A 21,720-nucleotide genomic window follows, 5' to 3' on the forward strand; every position below is an offset into this window, starting at 1 on the left:
AACCATGGCCAATGAGCTGTGGCATTGCACCTTTTTCTATGGCAAAACACGGCAAGTATATTATGAATTACTTTTGTACCAACAACACCACAGGTTTCCTGTGAAACAGGAAACAAACTTTGAAAACATTGTTATCATTTGAACTACTGTTATTGTGTTTCGCCTTAGTAGAGCAGTAATATAGGATAAGGAAGGAGACAAGTATTTCTACCTTTACAAACATCTTGCCCGTGGAGGAGCGGGCCTTGTTGGGGGTGCAGTAGACCGACATGGACTTCCTGTCTCTGGAGAACTCCAGGGTGAACTCCTTCTTCATCAGCTGCTTGATCACCTGGAACCAAAACAAAGAGACACGTTATTTGCACTACTTTAAATTTCCACACAACCCTGTGCCACTTTACACACAATTCCAGTTTACAGCCTCAATAATCTGCTCACAATTTGACTTTCACTAGTCTATACTTTGTAGGGTATTAATATTGTCACATCTTGTGAAGACATTCAGTGTAGAGCTACTAACTATATTATCCACAGCCATTTTGTGTCCCTCAGTCTATTCCATTCCATTTAATTAGAATTGTGACAAATTGCACGTGCGAAAACAACTCATTCTGTACAACTTCCTTATGGTACACTGGACTAAAGCACTACTGGATAGATACTCACTACACTTTCCTCTAACTCATTCAGTACAAGTCCTTATGGTACACTGGACTAAAGCACTAGTACTGGAAAGATACTCACTACACTTTCCTCTAACTCATTCAGTACAAGTCCTTATGGTACACTGGACTAAGGCACTACTTGGTACGCACTACACTTACCTCAGCAGCTACAACTATACTGTATGCCATTCTGCTGAAATATGAATGAGCTGATGTTGTGAAAATGATGACTAAAGCCCTTTGATGTCCATCCCCCTGGATATCAACATAATCAAGCTATTTCAGATATCCAATCCACTTCCTACCCTGATTGGCCCATCAGTCAGTCTGTCAGTTATATTTATATTTAGTCATTTAGCTGACTCTTTTATCCAAAGCGACTTACAAGTTCTGTACAACAAGTCAGCAGGAAGGTTACAACTCTGGCAGCTAAGGGTGAGATTGTTCGTGAAAACAGTGTTTAACTTGAGTGCTACAGACTTGAGTGCATAGTAGTATAGACATTAGCATAGTAGTATATAGACATAGTAGCATAGTAGGTAGTAGTATAGATAGACATATTAGCATAGTAGTATAGACATAGTAGCATAGTAGGTAGTAGTATAGACATATTATCATAGTATGTAGTAGGATAGACATATTATCATAGTATGTAGTAGGATAGACATATTATCATAGTATGTAGTAGGATAGACATAGTAGCATAGTAGGTAGTAGTATAGGCAAGGTTCCATCACTCTTGTGTTTTAGTATAGCTTATGTCTTACAGGCAGCCTATCTTTAGTCTTCCTCCGTCTGTGTGTCCTTGTCAGTAGTTGTAGTTGTAAAGGATATCGGCTAGCTAGTCCACAAACAAGTAATGAAACTAGTTTGCAAATCTTGTCAATTTTAGTGTCTAGAAAACATCCACAGAAACCGTGACAATTAATTAATCACCCGCTAACCCAGTATGTTAATCTCTCATAGCAACTGATCATACAGGGGTCATGAATTGGTTTACATTTGAAAGCTTCATGTATTACAGTAGGGTACCAACTTGATATCTCCTTTCAATTAACAGAAATCCACACCCCCTCATTCAACATACAGAGAATTGGCTGTGCTCAGAGAGGGTGCACTAAGATAGTTATAACAAATCAAATGATACATCTGAAGCTGAAATAAACTATACTACAGTAACATTCCACAATAAGCAAAATCCAAAACATCATTGTAAAAAGAGAGTTGTTCTAACTCACTGAGTTGCATGCATTGGCCCTGTCAATCTTCGACAGGTTCCGTGTGTCTGTGTCGAAGGCATTCATCTTCTCCACCAAACAGGTTAGAGCAGTCTCTGTGGCTTCACCAACCTTCTCGTACACACCCTTTGACTGACAGCAACAACATACATGTTAACAAAAGGCTAATCACTAGGAACATTTTATATCAGATAAGACATTCCTTTATTGATCCATATATATATATATATATATATATATATATATATATATATATATATATATATATATATATATATATATATATATTAAACTAGATAAGACTCGTGCACATCTGGTTGGACCCCGACTGGAGGTGCAGGTCAGCGCAAGAGAGATAAATAAACTAAAAGGAGAAAACCTTCAAGGGAAAGAAGGGACCGCACACTCCACAGGACTGGTTTTTGCTTATTTATTGTTTGCACAACGCGTTTCGCTGTCGCTTCCTCAGGTGCTTAGCATAGCACCTGAGGAAGCGACAGCGAAACGCGTTGTGCAAACAATAAATAAGCAAAAACGAGTCCTGTGGAGTGTGCGGTCCCTTCTTTCCCTTGAAGGTTTTCTCCTTTTAGTTTATATATATATATATATATATATATATATATATATATATATATATATATGATATCAAACCAAAACTCCCAATTTCTTGTAATCATTATTTCCCCCCAACAGAAATGTGTAGCATTATATATACTAACAAGCAACAGTATCATCATTTCATAATTCATAATATTGAATTATTGCCCCAGCCCAAATGCCCTTATTATCAATTTCCATTGAAACCCAGCATGTAGGGTGAAGAGCAGGCGGGAGTCCTGACCTCATTGAAGTCCAGGGAGGAGTCATTGCACAGGGCACAGATGGTGGCTATCTCAACCAGACCATCGTACTGGGAGCTCGTCACTGGTCTACCATCCTGGAACCTGGGGGCATGCATAGAGAATCAGTGTGTGTGTATATATATGTATATACAGGGTGTGATTTGCAGGAGGGGATGGTGGGGATTTCCCTACCTCTGCTTTTCACGTCTCTACCTCTGGTCGTTCATTTGTATCCCCGGATTTGATACGATTTTTCCCCCCCCTCCTTTTTCCGATTTTTCTCCCACTGTTAGTCGTTATGCCAATTCCCAACCCCCTTCCTGGTTGTTGCGCACTCCCCCCTACTGTTGGTCCGGGAGGCCGGAGACTGTCACATGCTTTCCTCCGACGCATGTGCAGCCAGCCGGCAGCCAGCCTGGCAGCGCAGCTTCTCACCGGGAGAGTGTAACGTGTGGAAAGTCACACTACCTCCCTCCAGATCCTACCCTCGCTGTGCAGGCGCCCCGACCGAACTGTAGGGGTCGGTGTCCACAACGCCCAGGACCCACCCATCAGCTTTCCCACCCCTAACACTGCCAATTGTGTTAGTATGAACGACCAGCCAAGCTGATAGCAACGCCGAGAGCTGGACTCGAACCCAGCGTCTCCAGCGTTGATGGCGAGCGCCTTGCCCACTACACCACCTAGCCGCCCGAGTTGATACGACTTATCGCCCATTCATATCATATGGTTCCATCTATCCTCAAGTCCCTTCACTGGCTCCCCCCCCCCCCCCCCCCCTCTACCTCAAAGAACTCATCACCCGGATGGCCGGGTAGCACAGCGGACTAAGCGTCTGTCTACCACCGCAGAGACAGTGGGATCGAATCCAGCTGCGGTACCTCCGGCTTGGTCGGCCGTCCATACTGGCACAATTGGCAGTGTCAGCGGGTGGGAAAGCCGGTGGGGTGGGTACGGGTCGTTGTAAACAGCGACTCCTACAGTTCGGTCGGGGCGCCTGCACAGCGAGGGAAGGATCTGGGGAAGGTAGTGTGATCCTTCCACACGTTACACTTCCCCAGTGAGAGTCCGCGCTGCCAGGTGAAAAGAAGCGGTGGGCTGGCTACACATGTATCGGAGGAAGCATGTGATAGTCTCCGCCCTCCCAGACCGACGGTAGGGGGTAGAGTGCGCAACGACCAGGAAGGGGATTGGGAATTGGCATAACGACTAACATTGGGATGGGAGAAAAACGGAAAAAGGAGGGGGGAAAAGATAATAAAAAGAAAAAGAGAACTCATCACCCCTAACATTGTATCCTGGGCTGTGGAATGACCCCAGGTCTCGGATTTAATATTTTCTTCAGTTCTGCTGGTTACATCGAAGCCCGTCAACTATGCCCGATCCATGTTATGGTCTTTTATAACGTCGAGCAAATGGGGATTGTATCTACCAGATGGCGATCACAAAATTGGAATATTCTTTTTCGATTACTCCCGGCCAAAGGTAAGGGCGATTTGACGTCAATTCTAGCTTTATCCTGCAATGCTTTCATAGCGATCGGGCTGATAACCGTTTTTAGTGTTCAATGCGAATGCCGTTACCGACGCTCGAATAATCAGAAACGATAATATGTGGATTTGAATCCGGAACAATAGTGGGTTCAGGCGAGGAACGCTAGCGTCTACAATGTAATCGACATGTAGGGCTATAACCCAGCATTTCATGAATTATGCCAGACCGCTCTAAAACCATACTTATATTCACCACGGTATAACACGGGAACGTATGGATGGACATTTTCTTTCTTTTTTACATCTTGACCAGAAGAAACCCAGTGTCAAATGACTATAGTACTGTATCCATAGCTATAATATAGAATATGGTTATAGCTCTACAAACAAGGTGATTGATTACATTGATTTAATGGGTGGCATGAGGACTTAACTTCCCGGAAGAGGCGTGGCACTCAAAGTGTTAAAAAGGGCCTCAAAACTCACCTTTTTAATAGAGCCTTTTGTTGGTTTTTATCTAGTTTTAGCTCCACACATTTTATGTTCTTTTACCAGTTTTAGCCCTTCTTATTTATTTTCTTTTTTACTCTTTTACTATTTCTAGTGTTCTTTTGACTCCTTACTACTTTTAGTCCTGCTTATTTTATATTCTCTCTTTTTTACTCTTGCTAGTTTTTATGTCTCTTTTAAAATGTAGCGCTTTGAAATTTGCTCCACAACTATAAAGCGCACTACAAATCAAATATATTATTATTCTTTCTTGCATTTGAATTCATTTCTCAGAATAGTCAGCCTTCTGCACACCAGCATCTCCCTGCTCGCTAGCGCCTCCTCTCACTGGGACAACAAACTGCTGGCTACTGTGAGCCGTGTTGTTGGCTGCAGTTTGAGTAACTACATCCCGGCACTTTGTTTCACTGGCCTCTGCGCTACAGCTGATACTCGGACTGGTGAGTGAACGGACCAGAGTATTTGATGGAGCGTGGATCTCGCAAAGAGTGGGTTTCACGTCAAAGCGAATTTCAATCTGACATGCCATGAGTTTTATAAACATTCTCTTTGTCAGAAGGTTCTAAGCAGCGCTGTCTAGCAAGAAATTTGAATTTCTCAAAAGGCCTATATGGCGCACTGCACTCCATGGTGCTGAAAACCTTGTCTCGGATTTACCAAATTTGATGTAAGCGCCCAGTAACAACCATTTCTATCAGCCTACAATTTCAGTTCACTCCAGCAGTGTTTCTGCTGCTCAGCCATTTGGCCTATTTGACCTGCTTAGTCAACTATGCTTTTAAGAAATTAGTTAATCTAAACGCTTATATTTAAAACAAATGCTTTATACATTATGTAAAAAGATGAAAAGAGAGCAGAAAACAAGCATTATATTTCAGAAAAGCATCAGTTTGAAAGTAAAAACACATCCATTGAGAAATAAATTAATTGAATCTTTTTGCAAGTGCTTGAGGGCAAATCCTTCGATTTAGAACAATTGTTTTGTGTGCATGCGTTTAAAGTGGGGATAGAGTACTTACACTTCTCCTTCTGGGGCATAGGTAGAGCCTGTGATGGTGAACTCATTCAGAGAGCAGCCGTCTCCTTCAGCTTTATTGATGATAAACATCTGGAGAGCAAGACATACAGACACGGACATGGTTTATAACAGAACAATCAACCTCTGATCTTGTCCACACAGTCATTTTACTGTGTGGACAAGGTTGCTCGTTTGCCAGCTGGCTCGTTTTGTCACTGACTCAGTAGATGGCAGCAGACGCCAGAGAAAGCCCTGCTGGATCTCTGAGCAGTAGAACCAAAGTATCTCTGGAGTTAAAGACATGAGATCAGTCTGCAGTGTGTGTGTGGTGTGTGGTGTGTGGTGTGTGTGTGTGTGTGTGTGTGTGTGTGTGTGTGTGTGTGTGTGTGTGTGTGTGTGTGTGTGTGTGTGTGTGTGTGTGTGTATGCTCCTCTAGAGTGTGTGATGACCAAGATGAACAACTAGCTGCTTGCAGTAAAGGAAATATTTGGTTTCCTCATATGTGAGTAAACAGTGGAAGCTGTCAGGAAGTCCAAGGAAAGAGATCAGTGGCACCCAGAGGAGGCTGCTGGGGCTCAGCCTGCTCCCACAGGAAGCACAAGCGTGCGTGTGATGACAATCAGACGGGTCCTGGTCTGGTCCAGCCAAAAGACTGGAGCTCTGATGTCTAATGATTATGGAACATTTGCATTCTATTGCAATTATTTCTGGCACACACACATGTCCACCTTTATGCTGGTTATGCCCTTTAAAACATTTATAAAATAAACGCACAGGCTTATGTCACTGTGGATATACAGGATATTGTGCCAGGAATGGAAGGCATCGCAATTCATTTAAACTCCAATGGCAACTGTGTATTGTTGAAAATACTAATACTATTGTACCGAGGCAAACGTAACATGTATTATGATGAGGTCCCCTGGCAACACCTAGCTGTGAAAATATATTTGATAAATGATGTAAAGTAACGCCGCTGGTCATTTTCAGAAATTCTAAAAGAAGGAACTGAGCCAAGGAGATGTATGCATAAACAACAATGATAATTAAACATTAATAAATGCAGGAATGTCTTGATAATGTGGGAGCGTACTGCATTGGGGTGCCAGTCACAGACCGGGAGGGAAAGGAACTACAGGCTGGCTGCTTTGCAGCACGGCGGTGACGCAAGGTCAGTTATGCAACAGCAGCACTGCAAGTCATCCAACAGCTGAATGTAGATTACAGCAGTAGCACCACGCTGCCTTTATTCTCCTCAACAAAGAACATCCTGCTCAGTGTTTAAACACCGGCCAGGGAGCCCAACTACCCGGAAAACAGAAATGAATAGGTCGCTCTTTTATTTGCTTCAAATCATTAAATATGACCGGCCTATATTTGGGACAGGTGTCTAGAAGAGACGGGGTCATTCATTTTTTTTGTCAACAACTTTTGCTCAGCAAAGATGAGAAATGCCATCAAATTGTTTATTTTAAACCAAATGTATGAATATTACCAAAAAATAGAGGTTATCGAAAAACATAAATTTACGAATCATGATAGTGGAGTTTGGGATAGTGAGGTTTCAAAACCTCAACCTGGCCAAACTCTGGTAACAAATGGCTATGCTAGCACCAACGTCATGCAGTTTCACTCAGTCTTATAAGTGTGCTACTCGTTGTGAGTACCTAAATGACTGTTGTCATGCAGGCGTCCTGTATATTTGTAGTTGATAAAATTATGTACTAGTGAGCATTGTTGTGATGACGAGGAGAAGTGTTGTTTTTTTTGGTGCCTTTTTACCTTTTCTCCCATCTCCCTCAATTTAGTTGTTATGCCAATTCCCTTCCTGGTCATTGTGCCAAAGAGGGTAATATATAGGAAGAGGGATAAACGCTGTAAAAAGTTATAGGAGGCAATGTCCTCACTTAAAACTCAACACACCTCCTTCAAGTCAAACCAACATGTGCAATGGCAATCAACTGCTTTAATATCAGGAATGTCAATTTCAATATTGTAAATCAAATATTTTCTCAATTTGATGTCAAAACGAATTAAAACGTTAGCCCAGCTTACCTTCGTTGACTGTAAATAGTCAGAAAGTATGCACCCAAAATAGAACAATATATATTTTTTAAAAGATCAGCTCAATGACATTGAGTTTAAAATGGCAAGACCGTAGAACCTAAACATGGTAAATCTGTTGCTCCACTACTTTTACTAGTTTAAGCTATTTTACGTCTCACTCCATTCATTTTATAAAGTTCCAGGTCTGCTTATTGGTGACGGCAGTATTAGACAATTTCTAGCCAGAATTAAATTTGTGTTGCATTTAATGAGCACTTTGCAGTAGCTGGGCACCTGTTTGATAGACTTATTCCTTATTCAGACTTATTCCTGTTCATGTTGATAGACACGGATTGTGTGAGTCCCGTGGATCACACGCCTCAATTCTCCTTTCGTCCCTTTTCACATGATGAAGTATTACACTAGGCAGCGATTCCCGCAGAAATGAAATATACTTTGGGACGACGACCTGCAGAACTAGAATCCTGCATTCTAGTGAATTTTCATAGTAACACTGCACTTCAGACAACCTACAACTGGTGATGGTGTCTAGGTCTTCTTTAAGTGTTAAACAGCTGAGAGCAGTCACTGCTGTTTTTTGTAGTCTTCTTTCATACACACATCTTACCAAGTGTGTATTAACATCCTCACAAACCAACAGAACATGATCTATATCAAAAAGTATAATTTATGGTAATGCAAATGAGTGCTCACTCTAAAAAGAAAAACACACACAAATTATACTTTGGGGGGAGCCATTATACTTTGGGGGCCCCCCCAAAGTATTAACATGCAGCGGGAATCACTGCTAGGGCTGTCACTAACGATTATTTTGTGATCGATTAATCTGTCAATTATTTTATCGATTAATCTAAACAATTAATTTACCAACAACAATTGATTCTACCGGTATTTGCAATTTAATATTTCAAAATGTTTTACTAATATCCTCAAGTCACATGGGTAGAGGCCTCTTCGACACCACCTACTGAATACCCAGAGTAGGAGATGAGCCATGAAGTTTATTTATGTCTATAAATGCTGTGTAGTGTGGATGCCTACTGTACATGAGTAGGGTGAGTAACCTACATTCCATTACTGCTTTTTATCTATTGACTCATTATAGCTACTTTATTATCTTGAAATAATATAGCATCTGCCTGTTACTATGAAATCTTTTTATATATATATATATATATATATATATATATATATATATATATATATATATATATATATATATATATTAAGGCTGTCAAAGTTAACGCAGTATTAACGCGTTATCGCCCGATTCTATTAACGCCACTATTTTCTTTAACTCACGATTAACTTTTAAGAAATATATATTTTCTTTTACTAGACTTCACTCAGGTGTATTGTTGATGCTCTCATTGATACTATGTTTGTTTCTGAAGTGTGTGTGTGTGTGTGTGTGAGATATATAGAGAGAGAGGGGGGTGAGAGAGATGAGGAAGGGGCAAGAGAGAAAGAGAGCTGGGAGAGTGTGTGTGTGAGAGAGAGAGAGGGGGGGTGTGATTACTCAGCCCTTGTGTGGGTGAATGTAACAAGTTCCTAACGTTTTCTTTCCCCTATTATTTCATGCACACTTTATTCATCGTTTTAAATCATTATTTTCTTTTAAGTTATTTTGTGCATCACTCTGTTTTGAATTTGATGCAAATTTGCAATGCATGAGGGTCATCCTTTTGTGTTAAATGGCTGCATAAAGCAAGCATTTGTTGACTCGCATGTTGATAAGAGTATTAAAACTTGGAACTTGAAAAAGATCCGTTTAACACTATGGCTTCCGTCCACGAGTACATACGTGTTTTGAAAAAGCGCGATGTGGACCAGAGCCACGAGTATATACGTGACGAGTTGTTATTGTTTTATTCCATATTTATAGCGCTTCTTAGGTACCCGATCCACTACCATTATCTTTTCAGATATTTGATTTTCGAAACATGCAGTACCGGCCAAACCCGCTTAGGGGCGCGATCGCTCCACTGCAGTATCATTGTGAATTACATTTTTTTTTTAAAGTACAGTTCTGTGGGCGGATCATAGTTCCCTGATCCCAGCCGAACATCCTCCATCTTGGATTAGTTTGGCGAGCGTTTTTTTCAGTGTGGAATAATGGGATTTATGATTAGCCAATGTGCATATCGATCTACCAGAATCCGATGAGTGGTGAGGAAATGCTGCCGGCGATCACATGGCCTGAAGGTAGGATAATATTACCCCAAATTACAGCTGGATTGGACATTGTTTTATAACGTAACGTGATTGGTCAATGAAAATGCTATATTGAACGCACACTGTATTGCAGATCAATAATAGTAATCGGCATTCCCCGCTGCCCCCATTTCATCCATAGATGCTCTGTAATAGTCTGGATGCTACGCAGTTTGTTTTATTTCATTCGTATATATACAGCAGAAATGGCGTTTGATATAACAGCGCCAACGTTTAGCCTATTATCTAGCTCCCGGGAAAAAAGCCTAGACGAAAAGTGTGTTATACCTTATATTCACGACGCTATAAAATGACAACCAACCGATGGATTTTTATTTTCTTTAAGCCATTATGAAGGCACGGTTTATGCACTCAAGTGACAATGAGAATGGACAGATAGCAATACTATAAATGATATATAAAGCTCTTTGAAAGTACATCAGTTTGTTGACAAACCTTGGTCCTCTAGCACCATATTAGACGGCGCCGAACGGTCATCAAAGTGTTAAGGTAGAAAAAAAAATGCGATTAATCGCAAAACTATGGACAATCATGCGATTAATCGAGTTAAATATTTTAATCGATTGACAGCACTAATATATATATATATATATATATATATATATATATATATATATAGGCTATACATTACATCAATATCTTCTTTTTGAATAAACTAGGCTCAGGAATCAGGATTGTGCTAATTAGCCATGTCAAAAAGAGTAGCCTATAGTAAATGTATACACACACATGAGGGAGAATAGCTTAAAACAGATTTTACAATATTTTTGCTAATGAAGTGAAATATTTATTATCACTATCCAGTTCGTTTTTATAGTGTAACGCTACTTCAAATCATTGAACGTACAGAGGGAGAGAGAGAGATGGGCTACAATCCATAGATCCCAGGAACTCTACTGGTGAGGATAATGTGTACTAAAAGTGTCTGCTCCTGTAATTACAATTGACATATATTTTTTATCTTTCTATCTCAATGGGAAGATTCCCTCGTGTCTGGATGTGATCTGCCCATGTGATCTTGTTGCATAAAAGGTGGTGTTAGAGATGATTTAAATAATTTCCGTCCTATCTTAAAGTTACTCTGCTTAGCGAAAGTCTTGGGAGTCTTTAGTGAATAATCAACTTAAGTCCTTTCTTTAAAATCACTCTGTACTAAACCCACACCAATCTGGATTCAGAGCCAACCATAGCACATCAGCCATCTCATTAGTCACTAATGACATACTATCGGCTTTAGACAAGAAGAAACACTGTGCTTCCCTCTTTATTGATCCATCAAAAGCTGTTGATACAGTTGATCACCATTTACTCTTAAAAAGCTTAGCTTCTATTGGTTTCGATAGAAATGCATGCGTTCCAAGATTATCAATCAGGTAAAGTCAGGTTATGCCCAATCTGAATTTTTATCAATAACTAAAAGTGTGCCACAGGACTCAATTCTAGGTCCTGTCCTCTTCACTATTCATAGTAGGTCGCTTTCACACAGGGGCTGTTTGGTCCGGATTATCGGACCAGAATTCGATAGTCCGGTTTTTCGGATTTGTGTGAATGCGCGTCGAACTCGGTTCGCGGACCAAACACACAAACTCTGGTCCGCCTGAAAACATAGGTCTCGGTTCGGCTTCATCGAACCAAACGCGAACCAAATATAGGAAGTGCTTATTATTACCGGTCCTTACCACTGCTCGCAGCATTCATTCACTGCAAAACAACCACACTGCATCTATCTCTCTATCTATCTATCTATATATCTATATATCTGTGCATCTTGGGAAGAAGGAAGAAAAAACGCGGCTTATTATATTATTAATAAAACAACTACTTGTGGGCACTCATAAAAACAACGTGGTACAAGTTGTTTAGCGAGAGGATGGTGGTAATGTGCTTCAATAGAACAATGGATCAATGCCATGTCAAAACTCGCCTCCGCTGATCTGGAGGGCTCTCCGCTGATCTGGAGGGCTCGCAGTCCAGACACACACACGCACGCGCACACGGGCTCGCAGCCACACACACATTTCCACTGTCCAATAGCCGAGCGCCCTTTTCGACCGCGTGACATTGTTCAGAAGGTTCGGTGCGCCTCACAGATTTCTATGTGAACGCAGGCGAACCAAATGAAGAATGCAACAATGTTGCAACTTCACCACCAGAACCGCACCGAGTCCAGTCAGTCCACCAAAACTATATGTGAAAGCGACCTTAATGATATAGTGTCTTCGCTGAATGATTGTCAATTCCATCTGTATGCAGATGATACTGTTGTGTATTGCATTGCTGACTCAGTACAGTTAGCCATTGAGAGCCTAAACCCTTAAATCCTTGGACTCTTTATCACTCTGCCCTCAGATTCATCACTGGTGATAAGATACAACACGCATCACTGTGTCCTTCCCAGCCCTTCCCAGAGACAGTCGCATTTCTCTCCTCTCCCCAGGCTCCTCAAGGCCGTTCCTACCGCCGCCTCTACTGCTCCATGGAGCCCGACGCTGCTATGCTCTGCTTCGTGCCGGTTGCCGGACTATACTCAAATCAACTCTAAATGGATCTAATCAGTGGATTGCATATTTTTTTCAAGAAGCAGAATAAGGCTAACCCTCTCTGCCTATTGGGACATCATAATCGGGCTACCAACTTGAAGACGTGGTCATTTTTGGATTATCGAAGCTTTTGGACTGCAATAAGAAGATTTTGGATCTGTTTACCGCGCACAGGACCTACCAAATGAACTGATTAAGACACTTGGACACTTGGACTAATAATGCATTCAGTCATTTGGACGGAGTTGTTAAAACTCACTCCACTCAAATCAATAGAGTTATATTTCACTCTATTCAAATCAAATTTAAAGTGACGTGGCTGGGATAAATGTGCCAGTCAGTCAGACAAAACAAATTCCTGGACCAAGGTCGAACCATGAGCTGCTGGAGTCGAAGGCCTTCTGGGAGATAAGAGTGGCAAGCGGCTTCCCCCACCCCCAATCCCTACCCAATCCCCCCTCCCGCGTGTACGCCCGGCGCCACTCCCACGATGGTGACGGCAGCCGACTAGTACGCGCGCTGGAGGGGGGGAGCCTAAGACTGTCTCATCCAGCCCTGTAACAACCCCAACCCACTCCCCCCTCCTTCCGTACATGGCGCTGCCTATGACGGCTGCCAGTCTGTTTGCGGTGGTGAATACGCATATGTCTCAAGGCTCTGTACCATTATTACTATCTAAAATGTAATAATTGTGGAATATTACTGTAATGAGCTGTATGTGTATGATCCAAGCGTCCTACGATCCTCATAGGAGCATAACAGAAAAAAGCATTCCATGTGAAGGTATTCTGTATTTTTGCATGTCAACTAATAAAGAAACTTGAACTTGAACAAGAAAGTTGGTTAGCCCTCTCTGACAGAGAGGCACAACAAACACTGGTATTTGTTCATTTTTAAGGCTATTTAGCTACCTCCTTATACTACATCATTATTAGAATGGAATTTTGGAACCTATGGAACCCCTTCTAGTGACTGGCTGGTCCTTAAGATCCCCTGAGTTAGCTCGGAACAGGGTAAATCTGCATTTCGCTACAATACCCCTAGTGCATGAAACTCAACAGTCCTTAAAGCTTGAGATTCTCCTCTGTTGCAGCGTTTAAGACCTTGATCTCCAACCTTTGTCAATCAAGTTGTATGTCTTTTAAATGATTAGTTATCCTTGCTTACGTCTACTCCATCTTGTCGTCTTATTGTTATGATTTTATTTGCCGTGTGATTTTACAAACTTTAATGCTTATTTCTGTTATGTACACTCGACGTGATTGTAAATTAGGGAAGCCTCAGTTGTATTTTAAATTAAATGAGACAGAAGTAGCTAGGGAGGCATTTGTCCCTTTGAGTTGCTTTTACCTTTACAACTTAGTAAAAGTTGTTGTGGCTGAATATGTCACGTCTCACGTTCGGTTTATTATTTTATCATTAATGTTATACAGTTAGGCAAACTACATTACAGTAACATTACATAGCATTGGCTAATGGTTAGCTATCATTACATGGGTGTCAATTACCGTTAACAGTAGCTAACATTACCACATCAACCCATATAGAGAGGTTCGTTGGTGATGTCTGGACAGACAGATCTGCAAATAAACAGTGCGGACAGTTAAAAGATCCGATTTGAGAAACAAATTACAGCTTGCCTGCAGTTTGTCCCCAGCTGATTTGGCTTATTTGATGCGCAACTTAGGCTTTGTTCAAACTGCAGGCAAGTGTAATTTGTTTCTCAAATCAGATATTTTAACTGTCCGCACTGTTTATTTGCAAGTGATCAGATCCGTCTGTCCAGACATCACCAACAAACCTATCTATATGGGTTGATGTGGTAATGTTAGCTACTGTTAACGGTGATTGACACCCATGTAATGATAGCTAACCATTAGCCTAACCTAAGTTGCGCATCAAGCCAAATCAGTTGGGGAGAGATGACTAGAGAGATAACTGACATGACTCACTGCTGCGTTTCCCCAGTTTTGCTCAGCACTGTCAGCAGTGACTCAGTATTGCAAATGATGAAAATAAAAACAAAACTGCACCTGTGCTAACCGCAAAAACTATTAATTTAGACCTGGCTTCTAATTGAGACTTGCCTTTATTTGTCCAAACGTGTAGCTATACCCTGCCAGAATTATAGACTCTGCATGTAATTGGGACTTGTTTTTTAAATGAAGTTTTACAGTAAGATGACAGACTGCAGACAACCAAACCTCTCAATACACCAGGTACAGTCTGTGTGTGTGTGTGTGTGTGTGTGTGTGTGTGTGTGTGTGTGTGTGTGTGTGTGTGTGTGTGTGTGTGTGTGTGTGCGTGCGTGCGTGTGTGTGTGTGTGTGCATAAGACTCACCCTGCAGACTGACATTTGGTTAGTGGTGAGGGTGCCAGTCTTGTCGGAGCAGATAACAGAGGTACAGCCCAGCGTCTCCACAGAGGGCAGACTGCGGACGATGGCATTCTTCTTGGCCATGCGGCGGGTGCCCAGGGCCAGGCAGGTGGTGATGACGGCGGGCAGACCCTCAGGGATGGCGGCCACAGCCAGGGCCACAGCGATCTTGAAGTAGTAGACGGCTCCGCGGATCCAGGAGCCTCCATGGACGGGGTCGCTGAAGTGTCCGATGTTGATGAGCCACACAGCGATGCAGATCAGCGAGATGACCTTGGACAGTTGCTCGCCAAATTCGTCCAGCTTCTTCTGCAGGGGGGTCTTCTCCTGTTCCGTCGCCGCCATCTCGTCACGGATCTTACCGATCTCCGTGTTCACACCGGTGGCCACCACCACGCCCACTGCCTTGCCAGCTGCAATGTTGGTGCCCTGAAAACAGAGTTGGTTCAAGTACAAATTATGTGAATTTCACTAAGCACATATCAAATGTCATGAATGAGGACTTATGGAGGACTGTAGCTCACCGAGAAGAGCATGTTCTTCTTGTCCTGGTTGACGGCCCGCGGGTCGGGCACTGGGTCAGTGTGCTTGATCACGGACACGGACTCGCCTAGAAAAACAACAACAGAGCAACCGGTCAGATTACCTACACTGTAAATTCCCAGCACGTTTACCGTTTGTTGAGCTTTTTTACTGTGTTTTATTGCATGTTTTGTTGTCACATTATACTTGTTAATTCCTGAGAAAAATATGCATGTATAGCCATTTATTACATATATTCGTTTAATTCCTTTAAGTTTCTGATTATAAGGGGGACGGGTGGATTTAAAGCCTTGGTATGAAGACATGGAGCAACCTAAAACCAAGTACTTACTCGCATGAGGGGAGAAATTACAGATACCGGTAAGGCATTGTACACAGCTCTGTGTCTATGCTTAGGCTTCACTTTTTAGTATGCATCATCTATGAAATACAATTCCCAATAAAACCTTTACCACAAAGTTAAATGTTATCAAGGGCAACTGAGAAACACCAATTGACAAAAACACTGACAGCAGTAGTCAGATGATGTCTACCCTCAGGGTCGTGTCTTACCGGTCAGAATGGACTGGTCTACCCTCAGGGTCGTGTCTTACCGGTCAGAATGGACTGGTCTACCCTCAGGGTCGTGTCTTACCGGTCAGAATGGACTGGTCTACCCTCAGGGTCGTGGATATGATTGAACAGATGCGGATATCAGCGGGAACCTTGTCTCCGACTAAAGGAAAATGGAAGCATAATTAGAAATACAAATTTGAAACTTTCCATACACATCAATAGGATACACAACATATAGTATATCAGAATCAGACAGTCAAGAGGGACCTACACGAGACGGATGAGGAGGCCAGAGACGGAGAGGAGGCGGGAGGAGGCGAACGGATGAGTACACGCACAAGAGATTGAAAAAACTATTCAAATAGAGACAAAGTATAGAAACTGAAATAACATCATAAGCACACATTCCCAGGTAGAGGCAGGATATAGAAATGAACGTAACGTATACATGGACACATAATACACAAGCTGATGGAGGAAATAAATGGAAATATAACTAGGTTAGATAGGCGAGACACAGAACATACTGAAACAGATACATAGACACACGCTGTGAGTAACACAGTTGGGAGGGATTAAGGGGATAAATGGACATCACATAGAATATAGAGGAGAGGAAAAGAAAGTAATAAGGGTACACGGGAGACACCGCACACGGATATGGGAGGAAGGAGGGACAATGAAACATATGAGTCACATTGAGAGGGACCAAGAAAAGAGGGTCTTTGATCAAAAGGAAGGACAGAGCGCTTTTGACCAGGAGCTCGAAAGCAAAAAAAAACAGTAAGAAAGCTGGACAAATATGACGAGCGATTGGGGGTAAGGGTTTCAAACCCCCAAGCCGTCAGGAGGGGGCCCCTCGCTAGGAGGGCAATTACCCCTCACCCACCAGCAGGGGACAGGGGGGGACACAGGGACCACGGGTCAGATATAAAACACTACAACTACCAAAGGAAGAGGGAGGGATGGCAGTACCCAGCCTACAAGATTATTACTATGCAGCACAACTGAGAGCAGTGACGTGCTGGTGTAACGACAGATATGAGGCAAGATGGAAAGACATTGAAAAAGAAGGGGAGGGATACAAGGTACAAGCTCTGGTGGGAGATAGGGAACTATTTAAAGAAAAAGAGGGACTATTAGATCCAATCACCAAATGCACCTTGACCATATGGAACAGAGTAGTAAAAACACACAAATTGGAGAAGCAGTCAGGGGTCCTGAGATGGGTAGCACATGACAAGAGATTCAAACCAGGGAGGTTAGACCATGGATTCAGAAGGTGGGAGAGGGGGGGGGGGGCAACAGCGATATGCAAAATGATAGAGAAGGGAGAAATGCAGACACTACAAAAATTAAAGGAGAAATTTGGACTAGAAAACAGGGACCACTTCAGATATCTACAGGTTAGAGACTACTACAACAAAGAAATAAGGGGGGCCAAAGACGAGGAACAGAATGGAATAATAAAGATGATAGTATGGGCATACGAAGGGGGGCAAGGAAGAGTAATATCAGCAATATACCGGGCTATAATGACCAGCAAGGGACACACGAGCGATTATATAAGGGAGAAATGGGAGAGAGAACTAGAGATAGGAATAACAGGGAAGGAATGGGGGAACATATGCGAGGTACAACATTCAACAACAGGATCGAGAATATGGAAAGAATTTGGATGGAAAAACATAATCAGATTCTTTATAACCCCAGAGCTGAAGGGAAAATATGCACCAACACAAAGAGCATGCTGGAGGATGTGTGGGAAGGAGGGGGCAAATCACACGCACATATTCTGGGGATGTCAGAAGCTGAAGGGGTATTGGGAGGAGATAGGGGAAGCAATGATCAGAATATTAGGATACGGGCTACCACAAACAGGACTGGTGCTTTACTTAGGAGACCTGACACACGAGGGAATACAAGGGGGGGACAAATATTTAATAAAGATAATGTTGATAGCGGCCAGAAAAGCAATAACGAGACTGTGGTACAAGGAAGACCCACCGACAATAGCACAATGGGTAGGAATAGTGGAAGAAATACAGGATATGGAAAGGATAACACACATGCTGAGGTTACAGGAAGAGAAATTTGGGGAAAGATGGGGAAAGTGGGAGGATTATAAAAGGAACGAGAACGACATCACAGAGGAAGAACCAAATGCAACACAAGAGGGCGAAGGGTAAAGGAGGAAAGATGTTCAAGGAGGGTCTATGAACCCATGTCACACACCTGTGCTTTAGTTAGTATTTTCTATTTTGTTTTTTGGGATATTACAATTGCTGAATGTTTTTATACCTTATTATTTATGTCTGTTTAACGGTGTGATATTAAATATTCAGGGATGATGTGGTTTGTGTATGGGTGAACCAAAAGGCAAAGTGAAAGTTAATAAACAAGAGAAAAAAAAAAGAAAGGACGAAGGAGAAGGGAAGAAAGAAGCTCAAGGAGGGTCTCTGGATCCAGATCACACATACAAGCCTTAGTCAGCATTTATCATCTTTGAGTAGGAATTACCTGTTTATGCCTGTTTAAGGGAGATACACAATCAGCCTTTGTATCAAATACCTAGAAAACAACTGTAGGGGAACCAGACAACTAACCATGATACCCATGTAAATATTTATGTGCACTGTTTTTTCTTTTTGTTTTTATTGTGATGCTAGTTTCTTTATTTTTGATTATTTATTTTTTGTAAGTGCTGTCTGTCTAAAAACTGTTAATAAAAATTTAAGTTTAAAAAAAAGAGGGACCTACACATGTTTACTATAATGCCATTTAAAGATACAAAAGATAAATCCTAAAAAGACAAATTTGCCAAATCCTAAATGCCAGAAAATCTTAGAATAATGGAAATGGGCAGACTTTCTAGCAGGGGGGGGGTAGGGAGATTGTTGTTTTAAATTTGAGCTGAGTTTAGTGCATATATGGCCCTGGGATAAAAACTAAACTTCAGTCAGTTAGTCCGGGTGGGCATGACCCTGAAAAATGCCTGCCCGCGCACAGCCGTATGAGGTGTTTGTTGCCAGGGTGGTGTGGGTCCTTTAGTATTTTCACTGCTTTTTTAAGACAGCAGGAGTTATAGAGTTCTTCCAGTGAGGGGAGAGGGCATCCAATGATTTTTTGGGCCGAGTTGACGACCCTCTGGAGCGCCTTCCTCTCTGCGGCTGTGCAGCTGAGGAACCATACATTGATGCAGGAGTAGGTGAATGAATGAATGACTTTATTTGACAATATAAAAAATAAACATGTGACAGAAGAGCACAGTCGGGATATACTGCCAAGGATGAACACAAAAAAGCTCAGAGAGGATGCTTTCCACGGAGCAGCTGTAAAAGGACACAAGCAGGTCTTGTCTAAGGTGGTAATTCCTGAGTATTCTCAGGAAGTAGAGTCTCTGTTGTTCCTTCTTCACGATTGCCTTGGTGTTGGTTCTCCAGGTCAGGTCATCCTCCAGGTGGACACCCAGGAATTTGATGACCGAGACTCTCTCCACACATCCCCCGTCGATGTACAGTGGCTGTATGTCGGTCTTCTTCCTCCTGTAGTCCACGATCATCTTCTGGGTTTTTAGCTTATTCAGATGCAGGTTGTTGATTTTGCACAGGGCTGACAGCTGCTCTACCTCATCGCGGCACGCGGTCTCGTCACCTTTTGAGATACAGCCCACCACGGTGGTGTCGTCAGCGAACTTGATGATGGTGTTGCTGGGGTTTCAAGTTTCAAGTTTCTTTAATAGTTGTCATACAGAAGTACAGAATACTTTTGTACAAAATGCTTCTTACTGTTGCGCTCCAGAGACTGTGCATGACAAGATAAGTATGAAATAAAAACATAGTAAAAATTAGAAGTAAAAAAAGAGGTCACAGTGTTCAGTTTTGACATATGTACAATGTTCGTAGACGTAGTTACCATACAATATACAATACTGTGCAGTGTACTAATATACAATACAATATAGTGCAAGGCATAAATGGACGAGGTGCAGTTTAGGTACAATTCACAGTAGGTGTACGAGTTGTAGTGCAAATCCTTTATCAATAAATATAAAGTGTAAGTGTGTTTGTGTGATCTAAAGTGTGGAGAGTGGGTGCTGCAGTGTGTTGTTTGTTTGAGTGAGTGTGTGCGTGTGGGTGTGTGTGCTGTGTGCATTTGATGGTTGTTGCATAGTGATTATTGTTCGTTTAGCGATTATTTTCGTTTAGCAGCCTGATGGCCTGGGGATAGAAGCTCCTTCTGAGTCTTTCTGTGCTCGCCATAAGACTCCGGTATCGCTTGCCGGGGTGGACTGCGGTGAAGTCGTGGGTGTAAATAGAGTAAAATAAGGGACTCGGCACGCTAGCTGAAGATAAATCTTATCGCAGGAAAGGTCATCATGGTAGGTACCACAATTAAACTTTTTGATACTCAAGTTCATGCCGTGATGAAGGAAATGTTGAAAGAAAATTGGCTCCAAGCCAGATCCTTAACCAGGTTATCACATTTGGATAATGGGATCATGGCATTTTTAATACTAATGTAACCAACACACGATGCTGGACCATACATTTTGATACTTCAGTTCAGAATCTTTGGTATGACAAGGTTTGGTATCGCAATCCTTAGGTATTGTCGAAGTATCGTACAGCCGGTATCACCAATATTATCACCCAAAAATTACAAATTAGGGGCCTACTAAATGGGAGTTTTCATTAGTGGTTGACCAATGTGTTTTTTTTTCAATGGCCGATGCAATGAATAATCATTTTATTTGATCCAATAAAATACAATTTAATAAAAACAAAGACAAAATTGATGAACTTAAATTCACTCTAATGTTTTTTATATTTATTAGCTTGCTAGTTTAGCTGGTTGATGACAACTAGGTTTGCACTAGCCAACATTACAACTGGCAACTAGGAATAGCATTTTCTTACTATAAGACTTGACTCAATTTGAATTATACATACATTTTTGTTAATCAGCCACGTGGGCGCCAGTGGCGTCGTTAGACCTGGGCTTCCGGGGCTAGTCCGGTTGGTTTGGGGTGGTGTGAAAGCTCATTCACTCTTGCAAGTGAACCCTGCTGCGGTTCATTTGAGATGTGAATGCAAAGCGGACCAAAGGCAGGAAAATACCCCAAAATCTAATCTTTTTTTTATGAGAAGACTGAAACATTATGTACCGTACTTTTCGCACTATAAGCCGCACCCGACTATAAGCCGCAGCAGCTAAATTGAATGATGTGTACATATATAAGCCGCACTGGACTATAAGCCGCAGGTGTTTTAATGTTTAATTACTATACCATTGGGACACAATACTGTCGGACAAATAACAAGAATTAACTCATTTACAAGTTGTATTAAGTTTAGCAAATAAGGGAACAGATAAATAACATTTCAATGCAGTCAAAAAAGCAATATTTAGATTTTTACATTTTTGGGTTTGGTCACGTCGAGTCACATATAAGCCGCACCGTTATATAAGCCGCAGGGTCGAAAAATTGGGGAAAAAGCCGCGGCTTATAGTCCGAAAAGTACGGTATATAATTTCTTCAATTGCTTAAGCACGATTTTGAAAACAGGGCCCGGTGTTTCAAAACACTACACACAATTAGCACAACCACACACAATTATCAGAACACCTCAGATC

General features: G+C 41.9%; 1 protein-coding gene across 2 annotated transcripts in view; it reads right to left on the minus strand.

Moving 5' to 3' along the window:
* Window positions 1–21,720, minus strand: part of LOC311244928 (sarcoplasmic/endoplasmic reticulum calcium ATPase 2-like) — a 66,746-nt gene that overhangs the window by 14,615 nt on the left and 30,411 nt on the right. For both annotated transcript variants that reach the window (XM_084334631.1, XM_084334630.1), the window contains 7 exons: window positions 16,163–16,243; window positions 15,510–15,595; window positions 14,950–15,414; window positions 5,768–5,856; window positions 2,745–2,847; window positions 1,904–2,035; window positions 212–331 (listed from right to left, as the gene is read on the minus strand). In XM_084334631.1, the coding sequence (XP_084190757.1) occupies window positions 212–331; window positions 1,904–2,035; window positions 2,745–2,847; window positions 5,768–5,856; window positions 14,950–15,414; window positions 15,510–15,595; window positions 16,163–16,243 (1,076 nt within the window). The remainder of the gene's footprint in view (window positions 1–211; window positions 332–1,903; window positions 2,036–2,744; window positions 2,848–5,767; window positions 5,857–14,949; window positions 15,415–15,509; window positions 15,596–16,162; window positions 16,244–21,720) is intronic.

This window comes from Notolepis coatsorum, assembly GCF_963971535.1.
Source record: "Notolepis coatsorum genome assembly, chromosome: 1".
In the NCBI taxonomy this organism is placed as follows: domain Eukaryota; kingdom Metazoa; phylum Chordata; class Actinopteri; order Aulopiformes; family Paralepididae; genus Notolepis; species Notolepis coatsorum.